This window comes from Apostichopus japonicus, chromosome 18, assembly GCF_037975245.1.
Source record: "Apostichopus japonicus isolate 1M-3 chromosome 18, ASM3797524v1, whole genome shotgun sequence".
Lineage (NCBI taxonomy): Eukaryota > Metazoa > Echinodermata > Holothuroidea > Aspidochirotida > Stichopodidae > Apostichopus > Apostichopus japonicus.
In genome coordinates this window covers 12,646,545-12,667,728 of record NC_092578.1, presented here as the reverse complement: position 1 = coordinate 12,667,728, position 21,184 = coordinate 12,646,545, and the positions used below count along the sequence as shown (strand labels likewise).

Sequence of the window (21,184 nt, the reverse complement as noted above, 5' to 3'; positions counted from 1 at the left end):
GGCTATAACTACCCTGTCCTGATCACTGGATATAACTACCCTGTCCTAATCACTGGCTATAACTACCCTGTCCTGATCACTGGCTATCACTACCTTGTCCTGATCACTGGCTATAACTACCCTGTCATGATCACAGGCTATAAATAACCTGTCCTGATCACTGGCTATACTGGATCTACCCTGTCCTGATCACTGGCTATAACTACTGCATGGGATATTAGCACACTTATATAAACCTATACTGTAGCCAATCTGCTTCATTGACTATTTACTGATGTTGTAACACCAAGAAGTGTTTCAGCCCATCAGATTTTTAACTCTTAATGTGGATCAAATGAACTTTTTACCCATGAAGTAATCTATACCTTCAGCTTTGGCTGGTAACGCTGTGTTGAATAAAATGCATACATCAAGTACAAACCACCGGTACGCTGCTGGAAGTCAAATGGTGGTGAGAGATAGGCCACAGCTAGTCTGAATGCTTCTTCTATAAACTGCAATTTCAATTAAAACCTATATGTTAGAAGAAGATCACAGTACAAGCAAAGTTTACAAGTCACCAACAGTTTATAAATAAAATGAGTGGCAGCACACTTATAAGTGTTATGGTTAATATGGATCTCCAGTAAATCATTATGTGATAAGATAATATATGTAAACACAAATACGCAAAATAAAGACATAATACCCATGTTATGAGAGGTATTTGTAGGATGGTTCCCTTGAATAATGCAGTATTGTTAACCTCTGGAAAGGCAAGATCCACCTCCTGCCCCCACTTCAGAATATACAAAATAAAGATCTACGTTCTCTCCCAGTGAATTAACCTTCCCACCATTATTGTTAATACCAAAAAAACATACATTAGTGTTGTGTTCTTTTGTTGGTATGGATGGGGGTGTGGGGAGGGGAATGGGAGTCATGTGTGAAAAAAAATGTTTGCCTGCAATGAATCTTCCAAACATCAGAAAGAGATGATCAACAGTGACTAGGTAGGTATCAACAATACCTTCCTAAAATGGAATACATCAGTGTAACCAACAAATATGCTATATAGTCAAATAATGGTCACCCATGCACAAACTTCAACTAGCCTTTTACTTCCCCTCTCAAATCCCTTTCCCTCCTAAGATGACACAATTTAATTGTCTGAGGATAACCCATTTAGAAATTGCTACAGTTCTTGAGGGTCAGATATTGCAGGAAAATAATTTTGGCAAATTTTAGCAATTGTAAATAAATCAAAAGATAAAAACTGAATGGAAAATTGTATCAAATTTTGAAAATAAAGAATCCATATGTAAAAGTGGGATTTGAGCCAGTGACAGAGAGATCACAATCCAATGTCTAATTGCATGCACAAAAGGGGGCAGGGACATGGACCCCACCACCGGCGGTCAAATTCAGAGGAGGGGGTTTCAGAATTCAAAAGTATTAAACTAGCACAACCTTGCATTTAGACCAGATTTATATTCTAAATTTTACCTCTGAACCTTCTTTGAATGGGGGGGATGGTATGATCCCCTACATGGGAGTTGCCACACTTCTAATACATAAAATTGTTTGTCCCCTTTCAGCCCCTTGTTAAAGGTTTAAGCCCCTACCTAAATCCGCCAGGGATACTGGATATCCCCCCCCCTCCGTTCTCCCTTCCACACCTTTGAAATCCTGTGTATGTTGCTGGCTCAACCAACTGGACTATCCAGCTCTTGGTTGTGTTTCCTATATCACTGTGTCTTTGTTGCACCATGGTTCCAGTCAAAATCCACAGTGGATTGCATACTGTACAATCAGAGATACACACCATTGTCATATGATACAATTTGTGAGTACCAAAGATGGGAAATCAAGAGAATTTAGGCTTTGTGCATGCACGTAAGTAACTAAGCAACAGAAGAGGGACATAATTACCAACAAAGTTTGAAAGAGGGCCATTTTGGGAGGGGGGGTTCATGTAAAATAAATTTTTAAAAGCATATGGTAGCTTGGTGGGAGAGAGGGAGGGGAGGTGATGAAGGCAATCAAAGATGTCTTTTAAAGTGAACATTAAAGCCTTACACTACTCCTTACACTAGCATGCTCACCTCTCTCTTGTGCTCCATGATCTTCAAGCCACTGAATAAAAGTGAAATGAAAGAAAATATATGTAAATGGTAAACTTACAACATGAAACTTTGCAATGCATCTTAATACCAGTTGGTTAATTTACCCTAAGTTGTGGAACATTTTGCTAAATTGCAACAACAGTTACTAAATCTTTATTTTGGGCTGCATTACATACATTCTTCCAGAAATGTTTGCATCTTTGGTGTTAGTAACAATATGGAATCACCATGAGAGATTATTTCTCATCAATGATTCCTCTAAACTTACAAAAATGTCCACTAGTTGATACGATGCCATCAAAATGCACATGATTTTCTTTCTACTTATATTATACCATATAATACATATGACAATGAGTCATAGAGTGTGTTAACCAGTTAAAGGCATTGAAGAATCGGGCACAAATAAACGTCTCATGGCGGTAATCTGACCTAGTTTCGAATGAGGTGTAACAGAAGTGTTAGACACCACCATCGATCCCAGAAAATACACACAGAGCTTGCTACCGTCGGTAATTAGACACTAGTGTACAGTCAATACATGCAGCTACGGTCAATACCCACAACAACGTGTACATAGCAGCGATGGACATTTCAGCAGGGAGTTGTTATGGAACGTACGTACTCCCTGATCTCAGGTTCAGATAAAAGACAACAAGGTATCACGTTTCATTACTGTCTGCTTTTTGTAGCGACAAGAAAAAAAAACTCCACTTGCAAGCAACAGAAATTTAACTTATTCATATGGCGGCACGCGGTTTGGGGCGAGTCTTCAATGCCTTTAAGAGAGAGGAAGGAAGGCTGCAGAGAATCCACTTCTTCCACATGATTGAATTTAACGCCTACTGTAAATTACAGCTCAAATTAAATACAGGTAAGAAGTATATTTAATCCTTACCATCCATCACTCTGTACAAATTTAATTCCTGATTTCTATGCTACAGTGAGCTCGGTAAGGTGAAGAATAGAAAGATGCATCACCAGTTCAAAAGTTAATGGATAAAAAATAATACATATTGAAAATGAAAAGTACCAACCAGTAAACCAGACTAAAGTTCATTTCTTGCCAAATTTGGCAAAAGCCTTCGTATCGGACACTGCCAGTCTTCACAAAGTTGTCCATAAGCTGTTCGATATCCTTGTTAAGGCCATCAAAGACTCTCATGCCCCAACTATTGTACTCCATTGTCACCTTTCTTTGCTTAATTCTCCTTCTCTCGAGATGTTGATATGCAGATCACAGATAGTGTGCTTTATCTAGAGAAAATTAACAAAGAAGTCATCAATCTACAAACTTTAAAGATATATGGATCAGTTGCAATTATGCCAGAAAGTCAAATGGCAAATTAAGTTGAAACAATTAATTACTACCATTCTCAATGCTTGTAAATAACCTCTTCAAAACATCTATTTTTGTATAAATATCATACCACAAAATCACATTAACAACTAAAACAAAAAACAACAATTGGGTACATAAGGCCAGATAATACAAAGGCAAGTAAACCCAGCTTGAAGCGTGCTACATGTCTATCACTGTGTTTCTCACAAAAGTGAAGTCAAACGATGATGTAACTTTGCACATCTAGGTCTGAATCATCACTTTATTTTTCATTTTAGCTTCCTACACCGTGATCAGACATCTCTGGATTTCATGGAACGTCTAGGGCTAGATGAAAATTGTTCCTAGAATTGTTCACGGATTTCAGGTACTGTCACTGATCATTTCCAAATTTGTAAACACCCAGAATAATGTTAATTTGGAAATATATTACACTGGGAAATGTGGGCGTTTGACCATCATTCTTCGAAACATAATAGCACCACCAAACATTGAGATCTCAAAATCCCTCCCGTCCATTTAAAACATATTGTGTAGATATAAAGTATAACCCCTTGATGTCAACATGGGGGTCAACATCATGTGCCCTGAATTCCCGAAAAAAAAGATAGTCGCCTTACCTTAATTATATCAACATAACTGAACATTGTGTTATGTTCAATGGAAGGAATGAAAGAAATATGTACCAAGTTTAGTTTTCAACTAAGACTTTTCTCATTTTTCTTCTTGTCTATTGGTATACAATTACCTGTCTTGCATAAAAGAAGGGAGATTTGCAATTTTGTGTACCTAAAAATCGGGGGATTATAAAATAGGGATAACTGGACAAAACCCAACACAAACAGGGCAGAAATTAGTATGAAAAGTAACTTAGAAATATTTTTCCGGTTAACACTCTTCACCTGTGCAACAACACAAGCTGTACATGAAGTTGTTTGGGCACATTTAGCACATGCAGAATACAATGACAACCAGTTAAAAGTCTTAACTCTGGTAGCTACAGTAAACTCATAGACCTGTAGAAATAAGGTATACGTGTTAATGGGGGGAATAGCAACTGCATGCTACCTGTACCATTACTTCGTATCGGCGTGTGCAGCCTAACATAAGATTATTTAAGCCTAACTCTAACGTTACCGATTACTATAAAATCTTTGAGATATAATGTTACGAGCATGGAGGAGCAATGCGAGCTTTGGAATAGCACTGGAAGCTTACACATATTTTTAAATATGAGGCATGATATTTGACAGGATTTCATAAACGACCCGAGTGAGTAGTGACCGAGTAAGTCTCATTTCCGACTTCCATCGTCCGCCTTCTTCAAAAGTTGAAATGTTTTGGCCTGAACTGGTTTAGTTTACAAACCTCATACAAAACTGGTTACATGATTGAAGTGAAGTTTATTTTAAACAACACATTTAGTCGGACGGAACAGCATCCCATAAACGAATTTCTTGAGTCGTCAGTGGTAACTATCTTACCACTCTTTAACCAGAATAAACGGTACACCAGGGTTGATGTTAACCGTGGAATTTGAACGGATAGGCAATAAATCGTGCATTGTTAATTGAAGGCCTAACCGCGGCATCTGCTGTATCCTAGATTAACACAATTGCTAGTACTAGCACTATGCTAGGTACGGTCAAGTCTATAGACCATATATGGAGTACGTAACTTAGGCTAATACCAAAGATAATCCATCTTGGATTATAATGTCACACAAGCTTTCATACCTCTAATCAACTAACCTAGTACGTTAGGATCAGGATAGGCAATTAAAGGCATATTTACCCTGAATGGCCCAATCACCTTTTTCTATATAGTAATTGCAGAATACCTCACAACTTTGAAGCAATACTTTTAAAAAAGGTTGTATAGCGAGTGTAGGACTAATACGCAGAAAAATGCCAAAAATAAACCTGTTCAATGTATTAAGCTGTTGTGGCTACACTGTCAGGATGGTTAATTTGTTGCCATTCCTTTTAAGAACAACTTCTCAATGTTACATTGTTATAACTATTTATATCATTGAAATTAAAATTTACTTGTGATATTATTTCTATAAACGTAACCAGATCTCTGTTTTGTTTCAATTCAAAAATATTTATATTATTAAAATATTGAAGGTCGGGTAATGTGGCTACCTAGTTTTTGCAATGGTATAGCCAGCTAGAGCTTTGTGTTGTAGGATATTCTGCATTTAAGCCATTTTTTCTTAATTTCCATTAACCTAATTTTAAACTGTCAAAGACTTTTTTACCAGTCTGAACCATTTTGAAACGTTGATCCCTTAGGCTACTTATTAAATACAATATCCATGTGTTCACCCTTTAAGTCACTGTTGGGAAAGGACCTTGGCCAGTTAGGATGATACAAACTCAGTGACATGATGGAGATGAGAGATCCTATGGTGCTCAAATGTCAGCTGGCCAAGGAAGTCTTGCAACAACAATTTTGTAGGTAAAAATCACCATTTCTATGAGAATATTCAATAGCAATAAACACACAATCATCTGGATTGCTTCCATACTTCAAACAGTTATTACAAGATAAAAAAAAGAGCAATTAAAGCAAATACTATGATAAGGAATTTTGTAATGCAATAAAGAAAGTTTGAAATGGCTGCAAGAGAAATGTTAAGGTTTGATTTACATTCACGAAGAATAACTAGTACCTTGGGGGACTTGAAATAAGGAGGCATACTTCCTGTCTTTTGCTAGTGAGTTTCTATATTTTTGTGATTTTTTTATTTTTTATAATTGTTCACAGACCCAGTCTTAACCTCAATATCTGATGATTGGGGCAAGTTCACTTGATCATTACCATGGAGACTGGGAACCAGTTTGCTAGTGAAACCAATCTTTCCATAATCATCTCCAGTGACAATAGTTCAGCAGTTCCTGTGACGGCTGGTGGCGCTGTCCAAGAACTGCAGTCGGCTTTACAGAGTATATCTAACCAAGCAGGACTACAATGCGCCGAACGTTTGTTTCCAAAGCTGTTTTACACAAGTAGTGTAGAAGAGGCAACTCAAGTGATTGACAGCTATGAAATGAAGACAAACTCCAAATTCATTGTTTACAAGGAATCTAAATTTTTTGGACAAAATGAACCTTTGCATGTGATGGCATGTCAGAAGAGAGGCTTAGATGGTTTGTATTTTCTAATATAACCTTTTGATCGGTAGAACGTTATTTTTAAGACAAAATACAAAGTAACCTTGTTCTCTCTTTTTTCAGAAGTATTTTCTTGGGAAGTATAATTTGTAGATAAATTTGAAAATCATTGGACAAGAAAGAAGTTGCATTTAAATATAAAGATAGCTTTGATAGCTGGAATATCACTTGCACCACCTTCAGTAGTCAGCTGTCTCTAAAATATATTTGAAATTTCATGTAAATAATTTGGTAATTCTCAGATACATAAATAACAAAAGGTATTCAATAATTCTTATGTGTTTAAAGAAGTCATGAGAAACAATGCTTTCTCCAGACAATGCTCTCTCAGACAACGACATGGTGTAAATCAATATTTTGAAGTGGTATACGTACTTTACAACCGCGATGACTGCCTACAGTACCATGGCTGAAAAGTTCAATCTATTATATATGACAGCATTATAAGTTGATTATTAACCAAATGCCATAACTTTCATGAACAATTCTCTGCAAATTCTTGCAACAATGACAAAGATTTCTGAAAGGAAAAGTTTATCTAAATTCTATCTTCAACATTGATTGCAAAGTATAGATTTTAGTAAGTTTATGTTGATACAACCTTGAGCTCTAGCAGATGACAAGAGCGGTCCTAATACGCTTTCATCCGATTATAATGCCATTCTAGCTATTTGTTGAAGTATCGCCAGTATCAAAGGTTGCCAAACACATTACTTCATAGCTTCAACAAGCATTGTTTCTTCATCTGTGACACCTTCCAGGCAAAACACAGAGAGAAATATATTATAGCGAAATTTCGCAAAATGTCAAACAATTAAAATTTAATGTAGGAGATACATCTTACGTTTTCTTTCAGGAGCAAAAAATAAAGTGGTACACCGAATAGTTTGGGAAGACAGAGAAACATCTCTAGCCCAGTATGAGCCGATTCCATATGATGGTGTTCCTTACATGCAACTTGGGAGAAAAATTTACGACTGCCATCTTGGAGTTTTGAGAGAAAAACCAAAGAGGGTTAGTCCTACATCTGCTCATCTGTCTACCTGGATGTGACCAGCTTGCTTGGCCCGATTTAGTAAATTTGATTCCTTGGACAGACTAATCCTGGGAGACCTGTATAGACTTATAATCATTGCCTGTTAATACCTTCCTCACTAATGTAGCAGAACAAAACACACAGTAGAAGAACAATTGACTTTTAGATGAGAGTGTCAAAGGTTAAATGGGTAGTGTGAGGAATAACAAGTATGTTGACTTGTTGAGACTTAAAGTGCTTCTGTGCATTTCAAAAAAGAAATGCATAAAACTGTTCATTTTCAAAACATGGAACTTCATTTAAGCTGCTTATCTGACGAACCGTGAGAAATGAGATGGTTTCACCGAGCAAATTTTGCCAAAGCTGTTTCATAAATTAAGAAATTAATGATTGAAAGTATCAAAACATTTATCTGCTGAAGACAGATTTCATTCATGTATGCTGTCATGCCATGCCTCTTGATTAAACAAGCCAATGAGGGTATGCATTTTAGTGCATATTCAGAAGCAATGAAGCTCTCCTTATCACAGACCTTCAATCATCTTCACAATATCTCTCTGACTAGGCCTAATAACGTAACTTTATCAGAACTAGGTCTCTGACTAGGCTACTAATATTATACTATGACCTAAGCTTTTACTAGTACAGTACAGTATGCCTACCAACAGTAACAGTTAGTTCAAGTTCTAACTGACGTTAGATGAAGCTTATCAAAGTGACACTGAATTATCATATTTATTGTATATATTCAATTCAGCAATAATCTCACTTCTAAAGTCCTACGACATGAAAATAGTTTTCCAGTGATAAAACCTAATTCAGAGGAAGAATTAAGTCTTGGAGAAAACAACAGCCTACAACTATCTAACGTGTACTATACATGCAGTATGCATGCCTTACCAGTAAGGAATACTGCTGACGTAGCAACAAAGAAAGAAATACAGGCCATGATGCAGTTATTTTTATGGCCACCAATGTGGGAGAAGCCCGCAAGGTCTTAGTGGATTATATCATTGTGTCGGTTGGCTTCATATTCAACACTTTAATAACTCATATTTGGAATCTTAAACAGTTTGCATGTGTTATACTGGTGACACCGTTGCTGTTTAGGTTTGCATAGTCATTACTAAACTCACATCTAGGCGTGGTCTAGCTCTTATAATGAGAATCGCTGTATTCAAAAAATGCTTTCAAAAGTTTACAGTTCTCACGCCCTTTCGGTTAGTATGAACAACTGTTACTGTCATTTTGGTTCAGTCATTAAGTGTATGTATGTATGTATATGTGATCTTCCCGCAAGCAGGAACTCGCGAAAGAAGCCATGGAGGCTTATAGACTCGCAAGCTGACCGAAGCCAATCTCTCGGCACACATCCATTTAACGTCCATGTCGGGAAGTTGTTATTGAACAACACCCTTGCCAGACGACACACCTTGCTGTCGGCGGGGAATCGAACCGGGGATCTCATGACTGGGAGACGCCGGCGTTAACCACTTGGCTATACACTCCGCCATATTTCAAGTGACATATTTCATCCATGAACAACACCGGTGGTACATCGATACATAAAGAAAACCATAACATCAAACATTATGTTCCTCTTTCGGTTTGCACGTAATCACTTTAAATTGTTTCTATCAGATTGTCAGTTAGACTAAGCCCAAACAGCCCAACTTTTACTTTTCTGGATAATATTGCAAAGAAAGTAAACATCAGTCAGTTCAAGAAATGAGTTGCTATCTGCCTGAATTACATGTAGTTTTAATTTGATACATTTTGACTTGCTTTTAAACTGAATCCTCTTCTTCCTCTTCTTTGGGTTTTGCAGAATTCTTCAAAAAGACCAAGGAAGCCTCAGAAGAGTCGTAAAGTCGGTTGCACTGCAAGGATCAGTCTCAGGGAAATTCATAAATTTCCAGAGTTCCAAATTGTGGTAAGTTAATTGCACATCAGGCAGTGACAATTCAAGATGTTATGCAAAATGTCACTGTGGATATAGCCAGCCATGGTTCAAATCATTGGGAACCGTCTCGACTCTCCCAACCCTCCCCCCTCCCCACCCCCACCCCAAACTTGCTGGTTCTCTGACCAGGGAGATTAAAAAGGAGGCGTATGCATTACCATGTGTCCCAATCAGGGTTTGATCTGCTGGCTGGTAAAACCTGTATGTTCTCCAGGATGGAACCTGAAAAAAGATGGTTAAAAATCGGTGAAAACTAGGTAAACTACCACCACTTTGATCATCCATGGGTATAATTTTTGGATGCCTCGTAAAGTCAGGATCTTGAAAAGAATTGCAGTAGATTTTGAAGATTTTTTTTCAAGTCCAGTATCTGTATCTGCAAGTGACTTGCAAAACACACAAGCAGTTGTGTTGTAACCCTTAGAAATAGATATGTTTCACGTCTTGTGTGTGAATAAGTAATTTGATAATTCAATTAAAATACATCCACTTTACTCCCTTCGATAATATAAATGTAATTTGAAAGGGAATTCATTGTGTCTCACAAAATGATTGTGAGATACTAACTGATCTTACTTTTATCTCTGAAAATGCTGGTTTTAGAACCAGCAAAATTTTCATGGCCTGCCATTGAAGTTGCAAGTGTTGGAGTCTTACTCTTAATATTTGTATTTCATACCAGCTCTGGTTCTTTGCAGTTGTGGCTTAATATATAACGCTTTTGTTTGTCTGATAGTTGTTATCCTTGTGCAAAGTCTACTCATTCAACGGAAGATGTATCTGTGTTAAACAGCCCACATCCACCCCCATCCCTTTACCCTAAAGAGAGTGCTGGATTGTGGTCAGTTTCAAAATCCGGCCTTAATTTCAACTGGACACCGGCGATTCCAGTATCCAGCAAGACTTTGAAATGCCACATCCGGTGCATCTTTATCAGATGTTTTCCATTTTAAAACAGCTTTGCTATCAACTCCTGTTTAAAGGAGAGAGGAAAAAATGATAAATGGGCTGGGGATTGAGAAGCAGTCAAATTGTTTAAACTGTACATGGTTTTTATCTCAATACATTACATGTATAGAGATATTGTAACAGTAAGTGGGACTCTCTCTTCTCTTAAAAAATTTTTCAGCGTCTTCATACAAAGTTCTTTTTCTCTGGAATTTCCAGAGCAAGCATATATCATATAGGCCAACAAAAGTTACTATTTTTTATTCCAGAATTGTATCTCATTTTATGACTTTTTCACCGATTTATGTCCAAATCGGGCTGAAACACAGTTGAAACAAGCCTTTTTTGCACACGCTCCAAAACTTGTTTGTTTCCTTGTTTTTGATGATTAAGCCCTGCCTCCAAGTCTGGTTTGTAGCAGATTGGCTATGACTCAAGCCCCGCCTCCAAGTCTGGTTTGTAGCAGATTGGCTATGACTCATGGCAGCTACATGTTAGATATAAGAAAATGGCTACCCTCGCGACCAATTTTCTGAACTGTTGTGAGATACGCTGCTGGTACTGGTAGTGTATTGCACACTAATTCCATATACACATTGTTGTACTGCATTTAATTTATATTACAGTAGGACTTCGTCTGTTTATAGCTCCATGGTTTTAGTAATATCCATTTAAGGATTGTACTGGTGTTCAGGTAGTTTTTCAGAGCAAGAGTCATGATAAGTTTGTTTGATTGGCCATCAGGTATTTTTGTATAATTTCGTATACACATTGTTGTGCTGCTGAAGGCTACAAGTTTAGGCTAGGCCTAGTGCATCCTATATTAGGCCTTCATTTAGTAATAGCCACATTAGCATTGTACTGGTGGTGTTCAGGCAGTTTTGGGCCAGGGTACAGTAAGCTTGTTTGATTGCCGTACAGTGTGTTTTAATTAAGTTATGTTTCCAACTTATATATTAGCTGTGAGTCCATAAATTTAACATAATGTTAATGGGATAATACAACAACTATTCATTTGGACTAGAGTGTATATTGTGCATTTCTAGAATGAAGCATCATTATGAATTAACAGCTTGTTTGGTATATTTCTATAACCCCCCTCCCCCCCAAAAGAAGAATTAAAAACAAAAATTATAATCTATCACATTTTATTTTCACTGGAGTATGTATAAAAGAGGAGCCGGCCATAGCATCACAACTTTTATAAGACTATAAAAATTGTATAAGGTTATGTTTTATTTATAAGGATATAAGATGTATAACTATAAGGTTATAAGAAGTATGTTTAGCTTTCTTTTGAACCTGTGATGTTTGACATCAAATATACAAAGAATTAAAGAAAATACTAAAATGGAGAGGAACTGGGGTGGCTATTAGGGGAGGAGGAGGCCACCCATCACTTTCAATTAAAAACTTGTAATCTACTTGTACATTATTTTTTCCAAGTCATAAATCCATGAAATCTTCATGTCAAAATTATTGAGATGGAAAAACGTGGGTTGTTTTAAAACTTGGATGTGTACACAGTTTTGATGGTAGTCACCACTACAGTCTACAGTAACGTACAGTAGGTCGATAGGCCTAGCTTCCTCAAGGCGGGCATCAAGAATATGGTCGAGTTGTTCGCCTCTTCTTATTTGACTGTTGTCATTTACGTCAAACTATATGACCAAAAAGTCCAACAGAGACTGACCCAAGATGAAGGATACCACATAAAAAACGTTCTTAAATTTTCTATGACATTACTAAACCTTGCAACGCCGTTCTCTCGACAAACAGGTAATGAGCGCTAAAGGCAACACTTGCAGGATGAAGTGTAATCTGCAGAGACTATTCGTGGCAAAGTAGCGTAAATGCAAGTTTTATATTTGTTGTACCATGATTGATATTGATAATTGTAGAGACAGAGCAAAGATTTGAAATTAGGAATCGAAATTAGAACTTCCAGTATTGAGATTCTGCGTCATTGATGCTCTTGTTATGAATTACTTACAACAGCTAGAAGAAATAGGTTTACCGCCAAAAGATGTTATTTCATGTAATACAAACAATTGTCATTAGATCTGATGTGTACGGAAGCTTAAAAGTGCCATCAACATAAGAAAACTTTGCCCCAATAAGTCAACATTTTTCAGTAAATTGTTTAAATAACAAGATAACATCTTATCTTAAATCAGAAAAATGTTGGATTACTCAGTTGCTTTAACTGAGCAATTGAACAGTTTTCTGCAAAATGTTTAATTGACAACTTATTGTATCTCATCAATTCAACATTTTTCTGCAAAATGTTTAATTGTTCACTTCATTCCAACTGAGCAATTGAACAATTTTCTGCAAAATGTTTAAGAAAAGCTTCCGCAGATGTGTCAGTAGCAGTGTGTTAGTATAAAAGAACTGTGCTATAAACACATGTAGCAAACATTTTGGGGAGGGTGTCGAGGGTGGAGGGGGGGAAGAAGCAGAAAGTGAAAGATACGTGTATGTATGTATGTATGTACGATAGACCAGTAAAGTACAACTGTATTAAAGGTAAAGCGGGTAGTCATTAATTATGGAGTGTGGTAGTTTGTATGCTTCTTCATTACCTGTTACGTTTTTTGTCTTGTATTTACTGTTGTAAAATAAGTGTCATATATATTGTTGGTTATCGTTAGGGAAACATCTCTCTCAATACAGAGTGCTTTTGAAAATGGAGATTTGATTTTGTTGCCCATGACTGTAGATTAAGTCCTTTGTTCTAATGTGATATGTGCTTATCTCTCATCCTTGACCGGTCACTTTACCAAATATAATAAAGAAAAGAAAATATTGTTATTGCTGTAAAATTCTGTGAATTATTTATGCAGTAACAATGCCCACAAGTAAGTGGCATTTCTACAAAAAGTCACCCAAAAAAACTATGATTTTCCTGAGAATATTTCAACAAAGCCACTTATTTCATATATTAACTATGTGTTTCTCTGTATTACAGAAAGGCCAGGAGTCAGACTATTACAGATCTCTCAAGTCCAAAGAGATTCGTAGAGCGATCCTGAAACAAAAAGCTATCGGTGAGCGGCGAATCTACGTGAGCCTGCCCTCCATCTCGGATCATAGTGGCCACGATCTTACTCGGGTATTGATTATTTGATTTCAATCAGTTCATAGCAGATTATACCCCAAAATGTGGCCACACAGCTTGAAGCAACCATTATAGGTCGAGTTGGCTAAAGTGTCCATATTAGTTGAATATTATAAATGCCATCAAAATGCTTGAATTATCACATTTTGTTTCAAATAAGTAAGAAAAAGTGGCAAATTTTAGGTATCCTATCTGCATGTGAGTACGACTAGGATGAAAAAATGTCTGGCCTCTGAAATTTGTAGGTGAATCTATTTATTAACTACTGTGAATATTCATTTGGTTCAGAAATCTGAGAAAAGTTACCTAGTATGGTGCATTGTAAAATCATTTTGAGTTAATATCACACAGTTTGGTGAAATTGTCAAGGACTTGGTGAGAAAACTATTAAGTTACTTTCAAGGTGCTATATAATAATAAAATAATAATAAGTAAAATTTATATAGCGCATAATCAGCAAAGCTGCTCAAAGCGCTTTACAAATGTAAAACCTAAAAACAAATAGTAACAAAAACCAAAATATTAAATGTATAGAACCAATGAGGCCAAAAAAAAATGTAAAAGCCAAAAGCAACAATATGAAAAACACACCCGTACTAAACGATACGAAAAACTAAAACGCATATAGTCCAAAACAATTTCAGAAGAACGTAAATAGTAAAATAGATTAAATCGTAGTCTATGTTTAAATATAAATAAGTATGAGAAACTATAGTACAGTAAGACAATTATTGTAAAAGCCTAAAACAGATAGTAATAAACACCCGATACTAAATGATAAAAAATAGAACCCTAAACGTAGTAAATAAATACCCAAAAATTACATTTAAAAAATTTTAAGAATTAAGTAAGTAGTTCCAATCGTACTATCTATGCATAATAAAAGTTAAAACATAGTCTATTACACAGTAAAAGCGAGTCTAAAATAATATGTTTTCAAAGCAGTTTTAAAAAAAAGTGTTAAGAGTGTTAAGAAAACTGCATACACGCACAGAGGCGTTAAGGCGGCAAGGCGTTCCATAATCTGGGAGCGCTGACTGAGAAGGCTCTGTCTCCGGTCTTGCATCTTGTTCTCTTCTCCTTGAGCAATTCCTGTGATAATGACCGTAAGGTTCTGCTAGGTTATATTATGAACAATGTAGTGTTGCTGATCAAACAATCCACATTAACAAACCACAGTTTGTTTTAACCCAGCATTTGGCAGTTTTGCATTTAAGTAAAAAAAAACAGTCAGTTGTTAATGCATTGAATGCCTTGTTATAATCTCCAAGCATCATGTTTTAAAATGCACAGCTGGCGGCAAAAACAAAAATCTTTTTTTGGGGGGCTCGTACACAAACAATACTGTGGTTCCCGTTTAGTCGAAACAGACAGTAATCTAGAGAAATTTGATGTCAAAGTTAGCAGATTCTCACTGACCAGAAACGTGATGCATAAAAGCTCATGAACTTACAGGTCACCGTGACGTCATTCTGCAGTATGTACCACGAAACAATAACAATGGACTTTCCACGTACTTCTCATAAGAAAGTGAACCATTCATTAACTTCACTCTTCCAATAAACATGCAGCTACAAGAGAAAGAAATGGTTGTTAGAATTGTTCACTCATTTGTTAACTAATTTTGGGTAGCAATTCTTCAATTTAAAAGTAAATTATGGTTCAAAAACTGCCTAAACGTCTGGTCATATTTCGTAAGGTTCGCTGCTATTATAGGCAAGTATACATACTGTGCCATAGGGTATCGAGGTCTTGCCGCAATTAAAATGCCTACTTTGCGAAATATGCTGACATATATTTCTTCATTTATTGTTGCAATTACTTCTGTTTGCAGTTAGTTTCCAGTCAGTGGATGCAATATTTATCGAATCCACAAAATATAAAGCTTTGGGTATTTCTCAGACTGGCTGCCATAATGTAAGGCTTTCAAAAAGTCACAACTCCACAAAAGTAGACACACAAGCGAAGGAACACCACGGTAAAAAAAGCACCTGATTGATTCCATATTCCATTTACGAGTTTGAAAGGTTAAAAAATTCGAAAACTTTTACCGTCTCAGTGCAATATATACATGCCTACAATACATATCATCCATATGTGTTAGTGTGCATCACTAAGTTAGCACCGTGCGTCATGTCGTTGGTTCTGCTAAAGAGAACGAAGTCACACAGGAACTATTTTACAGTACTCTTTTGCAATATGATCTCTTTTCCTATGGGGTAAGTCATGTTAAAGTCTGCTGAACATATATTCGCCTGCAGACGTTGGGAAACCCCAGGAGCGAGAAAGTCTTTGCAGGTGCTACTTACAAATTAATCCAAAGCCTGCCTTGTTTTATCGTCAGTTTGATGACTGGGAAACGAAAAGAAACTTAAATTTTGGTTTTCACAAGTGTTTTTGCAACCTCCTACTACCAATTCGTTGGCATTTTCATATTAACAGTATGACAGAGTGTCGTATCGGCGTAGTGTTAGTGCTGAAGTGAACAGCTTGATCAAAATTTTTCCTCAACCGACTCCGCACATGTACGTCACAGGGTGACCTGCAGTCACATTAGCGCTTAGGAATTGTTGCGAAAAGAGCTAGGTTTGATCAATTTTTTATCAAGTCCCAAAGGAAAATAATACAATGTGCCATGCATCAATGGAAAGGAACAAGTGTAAATATTCAATGTAACATAAATTTGAACGGATTAGAGGATGTCGAAAGACCACCAGCTATGCCTTTTAAATAGGCATGTAATAGGTCATGTAATAAAATAGTAGTAATTTATACCCTGTTAAGCTCCTTTAAGTCTCTTTCAAGCAACTCTGGAGATTCCATAGACCTTTAACTTGTTCCATGAGAATTTTCAGTTTCTGACATTTTTTGATAAACAAAAAGTTAAGAAATTATTTAAGCTTGGTCTGTAATTCAGCATTTCTGGACACAGTTATTTAAAGTTCAATTCTTTTGTCTTGATGGCACGTGCTCGTAGACGGAGCTTACATGGAAACATCTCCCTTTCACTTGTGACTGGCTCTTTGGAGCAACTCAACCAGTTATAGGTTTAGAGGTGTGATATATTCCAACAAGGATAACCCTTTCAAATGCATCCCATAATTTTAGTTTAGCTGCAAGATAGTTTTTGCCGATATCCCAGGATTTATATATATTTATGTGTATGCATTGAACTGTACGTTGTTGTACAAGATCATTTTAACGCGATCAAACTCAAACGCACTTTCTCTTCGGTAGGTCGACAACTTTCTGACCGATGCGAGGGTTAAGAAGAAAATATACGAGCTTACATATCAGAAGATATTTTCTATCAAAGAACTCAGGGAGAAGACGAAAGAATACGTCGAGAAAGAACTCTTCCAGGCAAAGACACTGCCAAGTGCGACAGACACAAGGTTTTATCCATCAGACATGACCTTTAAGAATATATCCTACTTGGCCAAATTGAAAATGAGGTGAGATCACATATAACAATTTCAAACAATATTGTATGCTTGTCTCGTCTCGGTTACCGCTACAGATACGGGTCAAAGCTTCTTCTCTAATTTTGCTGTTTAATGTTGCGAATCTGGTAGACTAAAGAGATTATGAGTTGGGGTATCTTATCTTTCCTTGATGATTTTAGTCAGGTACCGCTGGCTCATGGACACTTGAACACTCACAGCAGCTCTAAAATGACAAGCAAGTAACTGATTATGATTCAAACATGAAAAACTTGGCATCGGAACAGAAGAGATAGAGGGGGCAGCAGTCAGAATCTTTTGCAACCAGGGATGGTATATAAGTAGAAAGCTTGGGGAGCAATGCCAAAGTTGGATACATAAATTTGGACACATAAAGTCCTAATTTTGAATAAGAAATGGATATTTTTGAGACGTTATACTCAACGTTTCAGCTAAAATAGTCACATTTTGGATATAAATTTTGATGTTTTGACTTGTTTGTTAACATTTTGACATTCTATATCCCAAAATATTGGAGGAAAAGTAAAGAAAAAGTCAAAACCACTAGTAAAATGCACATGTTAAGGACAAATATTTGAGACCAAATCTCAAAATTTCTGTATAATGTCAAAAAAAATTGAAAATCTAGTTGAGATATCAGGGAAGATAAAATTTGAAATTCTAATCAAACTTTAATTTTAGGAAGAAGTAGAAGTATGTCTATGCGAAAGTCAAATTTTGAGCAAAACTTTTGGTATAAAAATGTCGTAAAATGCTGAAAAGCAGTCTAAATTACAAAAGGCAAAATAGTCGTAACTTCAAGAGCTAAGTTTAATATAAAATATATGAAATTTTGAGGTAAAATGTTGAAATTTTTATTTTCCCATCTGGACTTCTACTATGGCATCTTATAAAAATATAATTCTTCAGACAGGGAAAGTTCCAAACCCTACTGGCTCTCTGCTTTGTCACTTACTACACCACGCATAGGGTGTACAGTGGGATGCAGAGGGTTTGAAAGGGGTGGGGGGAGGGGACAAATTGTCTGATTACTGATTTAGGTAGACCGAACCTGTATGGAAGGACCAGAGGCAAATGAAGGATGTTACAGTGGAGGGGGAAGTAGCCCTGGGGTCCTTAAAGTCAACTACCACGTATGGGAGGATCTCCCCCCCCCCCCCCGCCCTCTCCCACAAAAAAATAAAAAGTTAAATGTCAAATGGTGAATTCTGAAGCTTATTTAGACTATATGAATTAGGGCGATAAGTTGATCCAAACGCTAGAATGTTGTAAAAAATTATATGTTTGGTTTTTGTATGTGATACACACCAAGCAGTGGTCTTATCCTTCCCTGGCTGAAATTATAAAATCCCACACTGAACCACCCCCACTCCCCCCTGTTTGTAGATAAATGGCATTTGGTGGTCAAGTTTGCCAAGCTAATTTCTCAAATCTAAGTACGTTGTCATAAATGATGTTAGTATCAAGAAGCAACAGAATCGTCATCCTTACAGCTCTTGAATATGTAACTTTGTTTACATTAGGGAGTTGGCAGGCAGTGAAATTTTAAGTAATTTTATTCCAAAACATTTAGGTAAACTGTAAAAAGAATAACAGAACTTTATCCATACTTCATTCCATATAATTTATTCTGCAGGAAGGAAGGCATTCCAGTACCCACCACCAATCAGCGTCGAAGAACAAGGAAACATCTCCTACCCAATGTTACTACGGTGCCTTACGTGGCTCAAGAAGTCACAGTCGAAGCGTCCCCTCCTCCTTCCCCGGTAATCTCGGAAGCATCCGAGGCACCCACAGACTTTTTCTCCGCCTTGGATGAGGTTCGAACTTTAGCGATCAAAGTAACAGATGAAGCCCTCTTGGAGGAACTCAAACAGAATCTCTTGCAAATTAGGGAAAGATTGAAAAACGAAGATAGCAACAAACAGCAAAGACTGGAACAGGACACAGGAGAGCTAGATACATGGACAGAAAATCAACAAGATGTAACAGAAATATTTAGATAGAGAAGAACATGGTTCATGAGAGCTAGGTACCTAGACAAAGTATTAACTTGATGTGACAGGAATATTCAGGCAGAGAAGAACATGGTACATGAGAGCTAGGTACTTAGACAAAGTATTAACTTGATGTGACAGGAATATTCAGGCAGAATAGAACAAGATATAAGGAATCTAGATACAAGGACAGGAAAAAGATAAGGTGTTAAAGAAATATTTAGGTAGAGAAGAACATGGTTCATGAGAGCTAGGTACTTAGACAAAGTATTAACTTGATGTGACAGGAATATTCAGGCAGAGAAGAACAAGATGTAAGGAATCTAAATACAAGGACAGGAAAAAGATAAGGAAATAAAGAAATATTAGATAAAAATAAAGATAAAGAAATATTTAGGTAGAGAAGAACATGGTAAACTGGTGTTCAGAAAATCGACAAAAATTTGACCAAAGTATTCAAATATATATATGTAGACAAGAATATGATACAGGGTAAATACACGTTACTGCAATACTGTAGAATATTTCAAGTTGATAAAGGAAATATGAAAAGTGTTTTGAATAGGAACAAGTAAGAATAGCTATAAAATCTAAACTGCTGGAGTAATAAACAGAATGTTTCACTGGATGAAATGAATTCTTTTTGCATCTATCAGTTTACCCTTCTCTTCCTGGTCTCTGTATGCAGTAGCACGGGTGGGTCCTACGATGGTGGCAGCCGGCACACTTCAGGACATTCAACTGGCACAGTTTACTCATTGTTCTATCAATTTATCTCATTTCTACCTATCTAGTCTTTGCAAACTGTTACCAGCATCCATGTGTACAATGTTGCATATTTTGACAAAATTACGATGACACTATGGCCAATATTCGTGGCAGTATCTTCACAAAAACCTGTTGCCGTTCTGGGACCTATTGTGACACAGCCTAATTAAAAAAGAGTGGAATGTGTTTGGGGTTCCACTTGCATGATCTTAACGGAGTTAAAATATTATCTCATGTTTTAATCTGAACAAGTACAATAAGAAAGTTGTAATAAAGAATAATGTGGGTGTATTTCTTTCATTCTTTATATTGGACATAACAGATTTAAGAAAGCAAAACACAAGAAGTTACTCTGATTGTGATGACCGAGACATAGGCTAGGTTAGAAATTTACATCATCAATTGGCTTCAGTTTTGTTAAGAACATGTTGGGACACTTGCCAAGCACACTTCAAATTTGGCTGTCCATTGTTATGTTAAAACCATGGAAATTCCGAAAATGAATCATTATAGTTCCCACTTAATAATAGGTCCCTTGACCATGCTCTATGGGGTGTGTTTCTATGTTAGCTGGAAGTCTTAACTGGTGGGGGAGGTAGGGGGAGGGGGGTTGAATGTGGCATAGGAAGTAGGAGAACAATACTGGACTAAACATGTAATTAATGTTAAGTTCAGCGTAGACCAGGGTATACCCATGCCACCTCAGACTGACGGACAGGGTGAGTGGTTGTCAAGAAGATTGTATAGTAACAGTGTTTCTTAGTTCTGAGTGTCTGGTTCCTGAGAGGCTGAACAACCGTAATATCCTGATGGAAAGACAACATGAGGCTCAAAGAAGAACCTGTTAAATATCTGTCTTTCTTTTTGATATTGATTTGATATTAAATGTACTGTAATGTTGGAGGTACATGTGTTTTGGGTATAATTTAAATGACATTTCTTCCCCTAATGTGGCTCTCACATGAGCAACAGGTGTATCATGTATGTAATGTAAAAACAAGGTAGTTTTATGTCCCATTTTTACCAGCCATAAAGCTAACTCATGTTAATCCCAAACAACTCCATAAGCTATAATCTACCCCTGTAAAACTTCACAGCTATCATCCCACTTCCCTGTAACCCTCTTGCATTAACCCCTCTCCTCCAAACTAACCCTCCTGTATTTACCTCTCTCCTCCAAACTAACCCTCTCACATTTACCCCTCTCCTCCAAACCAACCCTCTCACATTTACCCCTCTCCTGCAAACTAACCCCCTCGCA

General features: G+C 36.8%; 2 protein-coding genes and 1 long non-coding RNA gene across 14 annotated transcripts in view; 1 reads left to right on the top strand and 2 right to left on the bottom strand.

Moving 5' to 3' along the window:
- The window catches only part of LOC139958756 (snRNA-activating protein complex subunit 1-like), a 34,265-nt gene extending 29,210 nt beyond the window's left edge, over window positions 1-5,055 (bottom strand). Inside the window, exons 1-4 of one of the 5 annotated variants that reach the window (XM_071956086.1) lie at window positions 4,932-5,055; window positions 3,143-3,362; window positions 2,085-2,115; window positions 366-494 (exon numbers count right to left, since the gene is read on the bottom strand). In XM_071956086.1, the coding sequence (XP_071812187.1) occupies window positions 366-494; window positions 2,085-2,115; window positions 3,143-3,291 (309 nt within the window). In that variant the 5' untranslated portion in view covers window positions 3,292-3,362; window positions 4,932-5,055. The other 4 variants (XM_071956084.1, XM_071956083.1, XM_071956085.1 and 1 more) reach the window with 4 other exon arrangements.
- LOC139958755 (uncharacterized) lies at window positions 4,545-20,824 on the top strand. Of its 8 annotated transcripts, none has more exons than XR_011789855.1 (8): window positions 4,587-4,734; window positions 6,220-6,602; window positions 7,483-7,640; window positions 9,491-9,595; window positions 13,545-13,688; window positions 16,932-17,149; window positions 18,795-19,379; window positions 19,553-20,824. XR_011789855.1 is itself a non-coding variant. In XM_071956078.1 (8 exons), the coding sequence occupies exons 3-8, from the start codon at window positions 6,275-6,277 to the stop codon at window positions 19,162-19,164; spliced, it is 1,323 nt and encodes a 440-aa protein (XP_071812179.1). In that variant the 5' UTR covers window positions 4,865-4,953; window positions 5,745-5,910; window positions 6,220-6,274; the 3' UTR covers window positions 19,165-19,458. The 8 variants fall into 8 exon arrangements, 6 of the variants coding, with proteins under 6 accessions (XP_071812183.1, XP_071812177.1, XP_071812181.1 ...); XR_011789856.1 differs by lacking the exon at window positions 19,553-20,824 and adding an exon at window positions 19,468-19,485 and having other exon boundaries at window positions 18,795-19,248; XM_071956078.1 differs by lacking the exons at window positions 4,587-4,734; window positions 19,553-20,824 and adding exons at window positions 4,865-4,953; window positions 5,745-5,910 and having other exon boundaries at window positions 18,795-19,458.
- LOC139958759 (uncharacterized) lies at window positions 6,609-16,920 on the bottom strand. Its single transcript, XR_011789857.1, has 3 exons — window positions 14,687-16,920; window positions 9,784-9,847; window positions 6,609-7,380 (listed from the first exon to the last, which is right to left on the bottom strand). It is a non-coding gene; the product is annotated as an uncharacterized lncRNA (long non-coding RNA).
- Window positions 20,825-21,184: the final 360 nt, after the last annotated feature.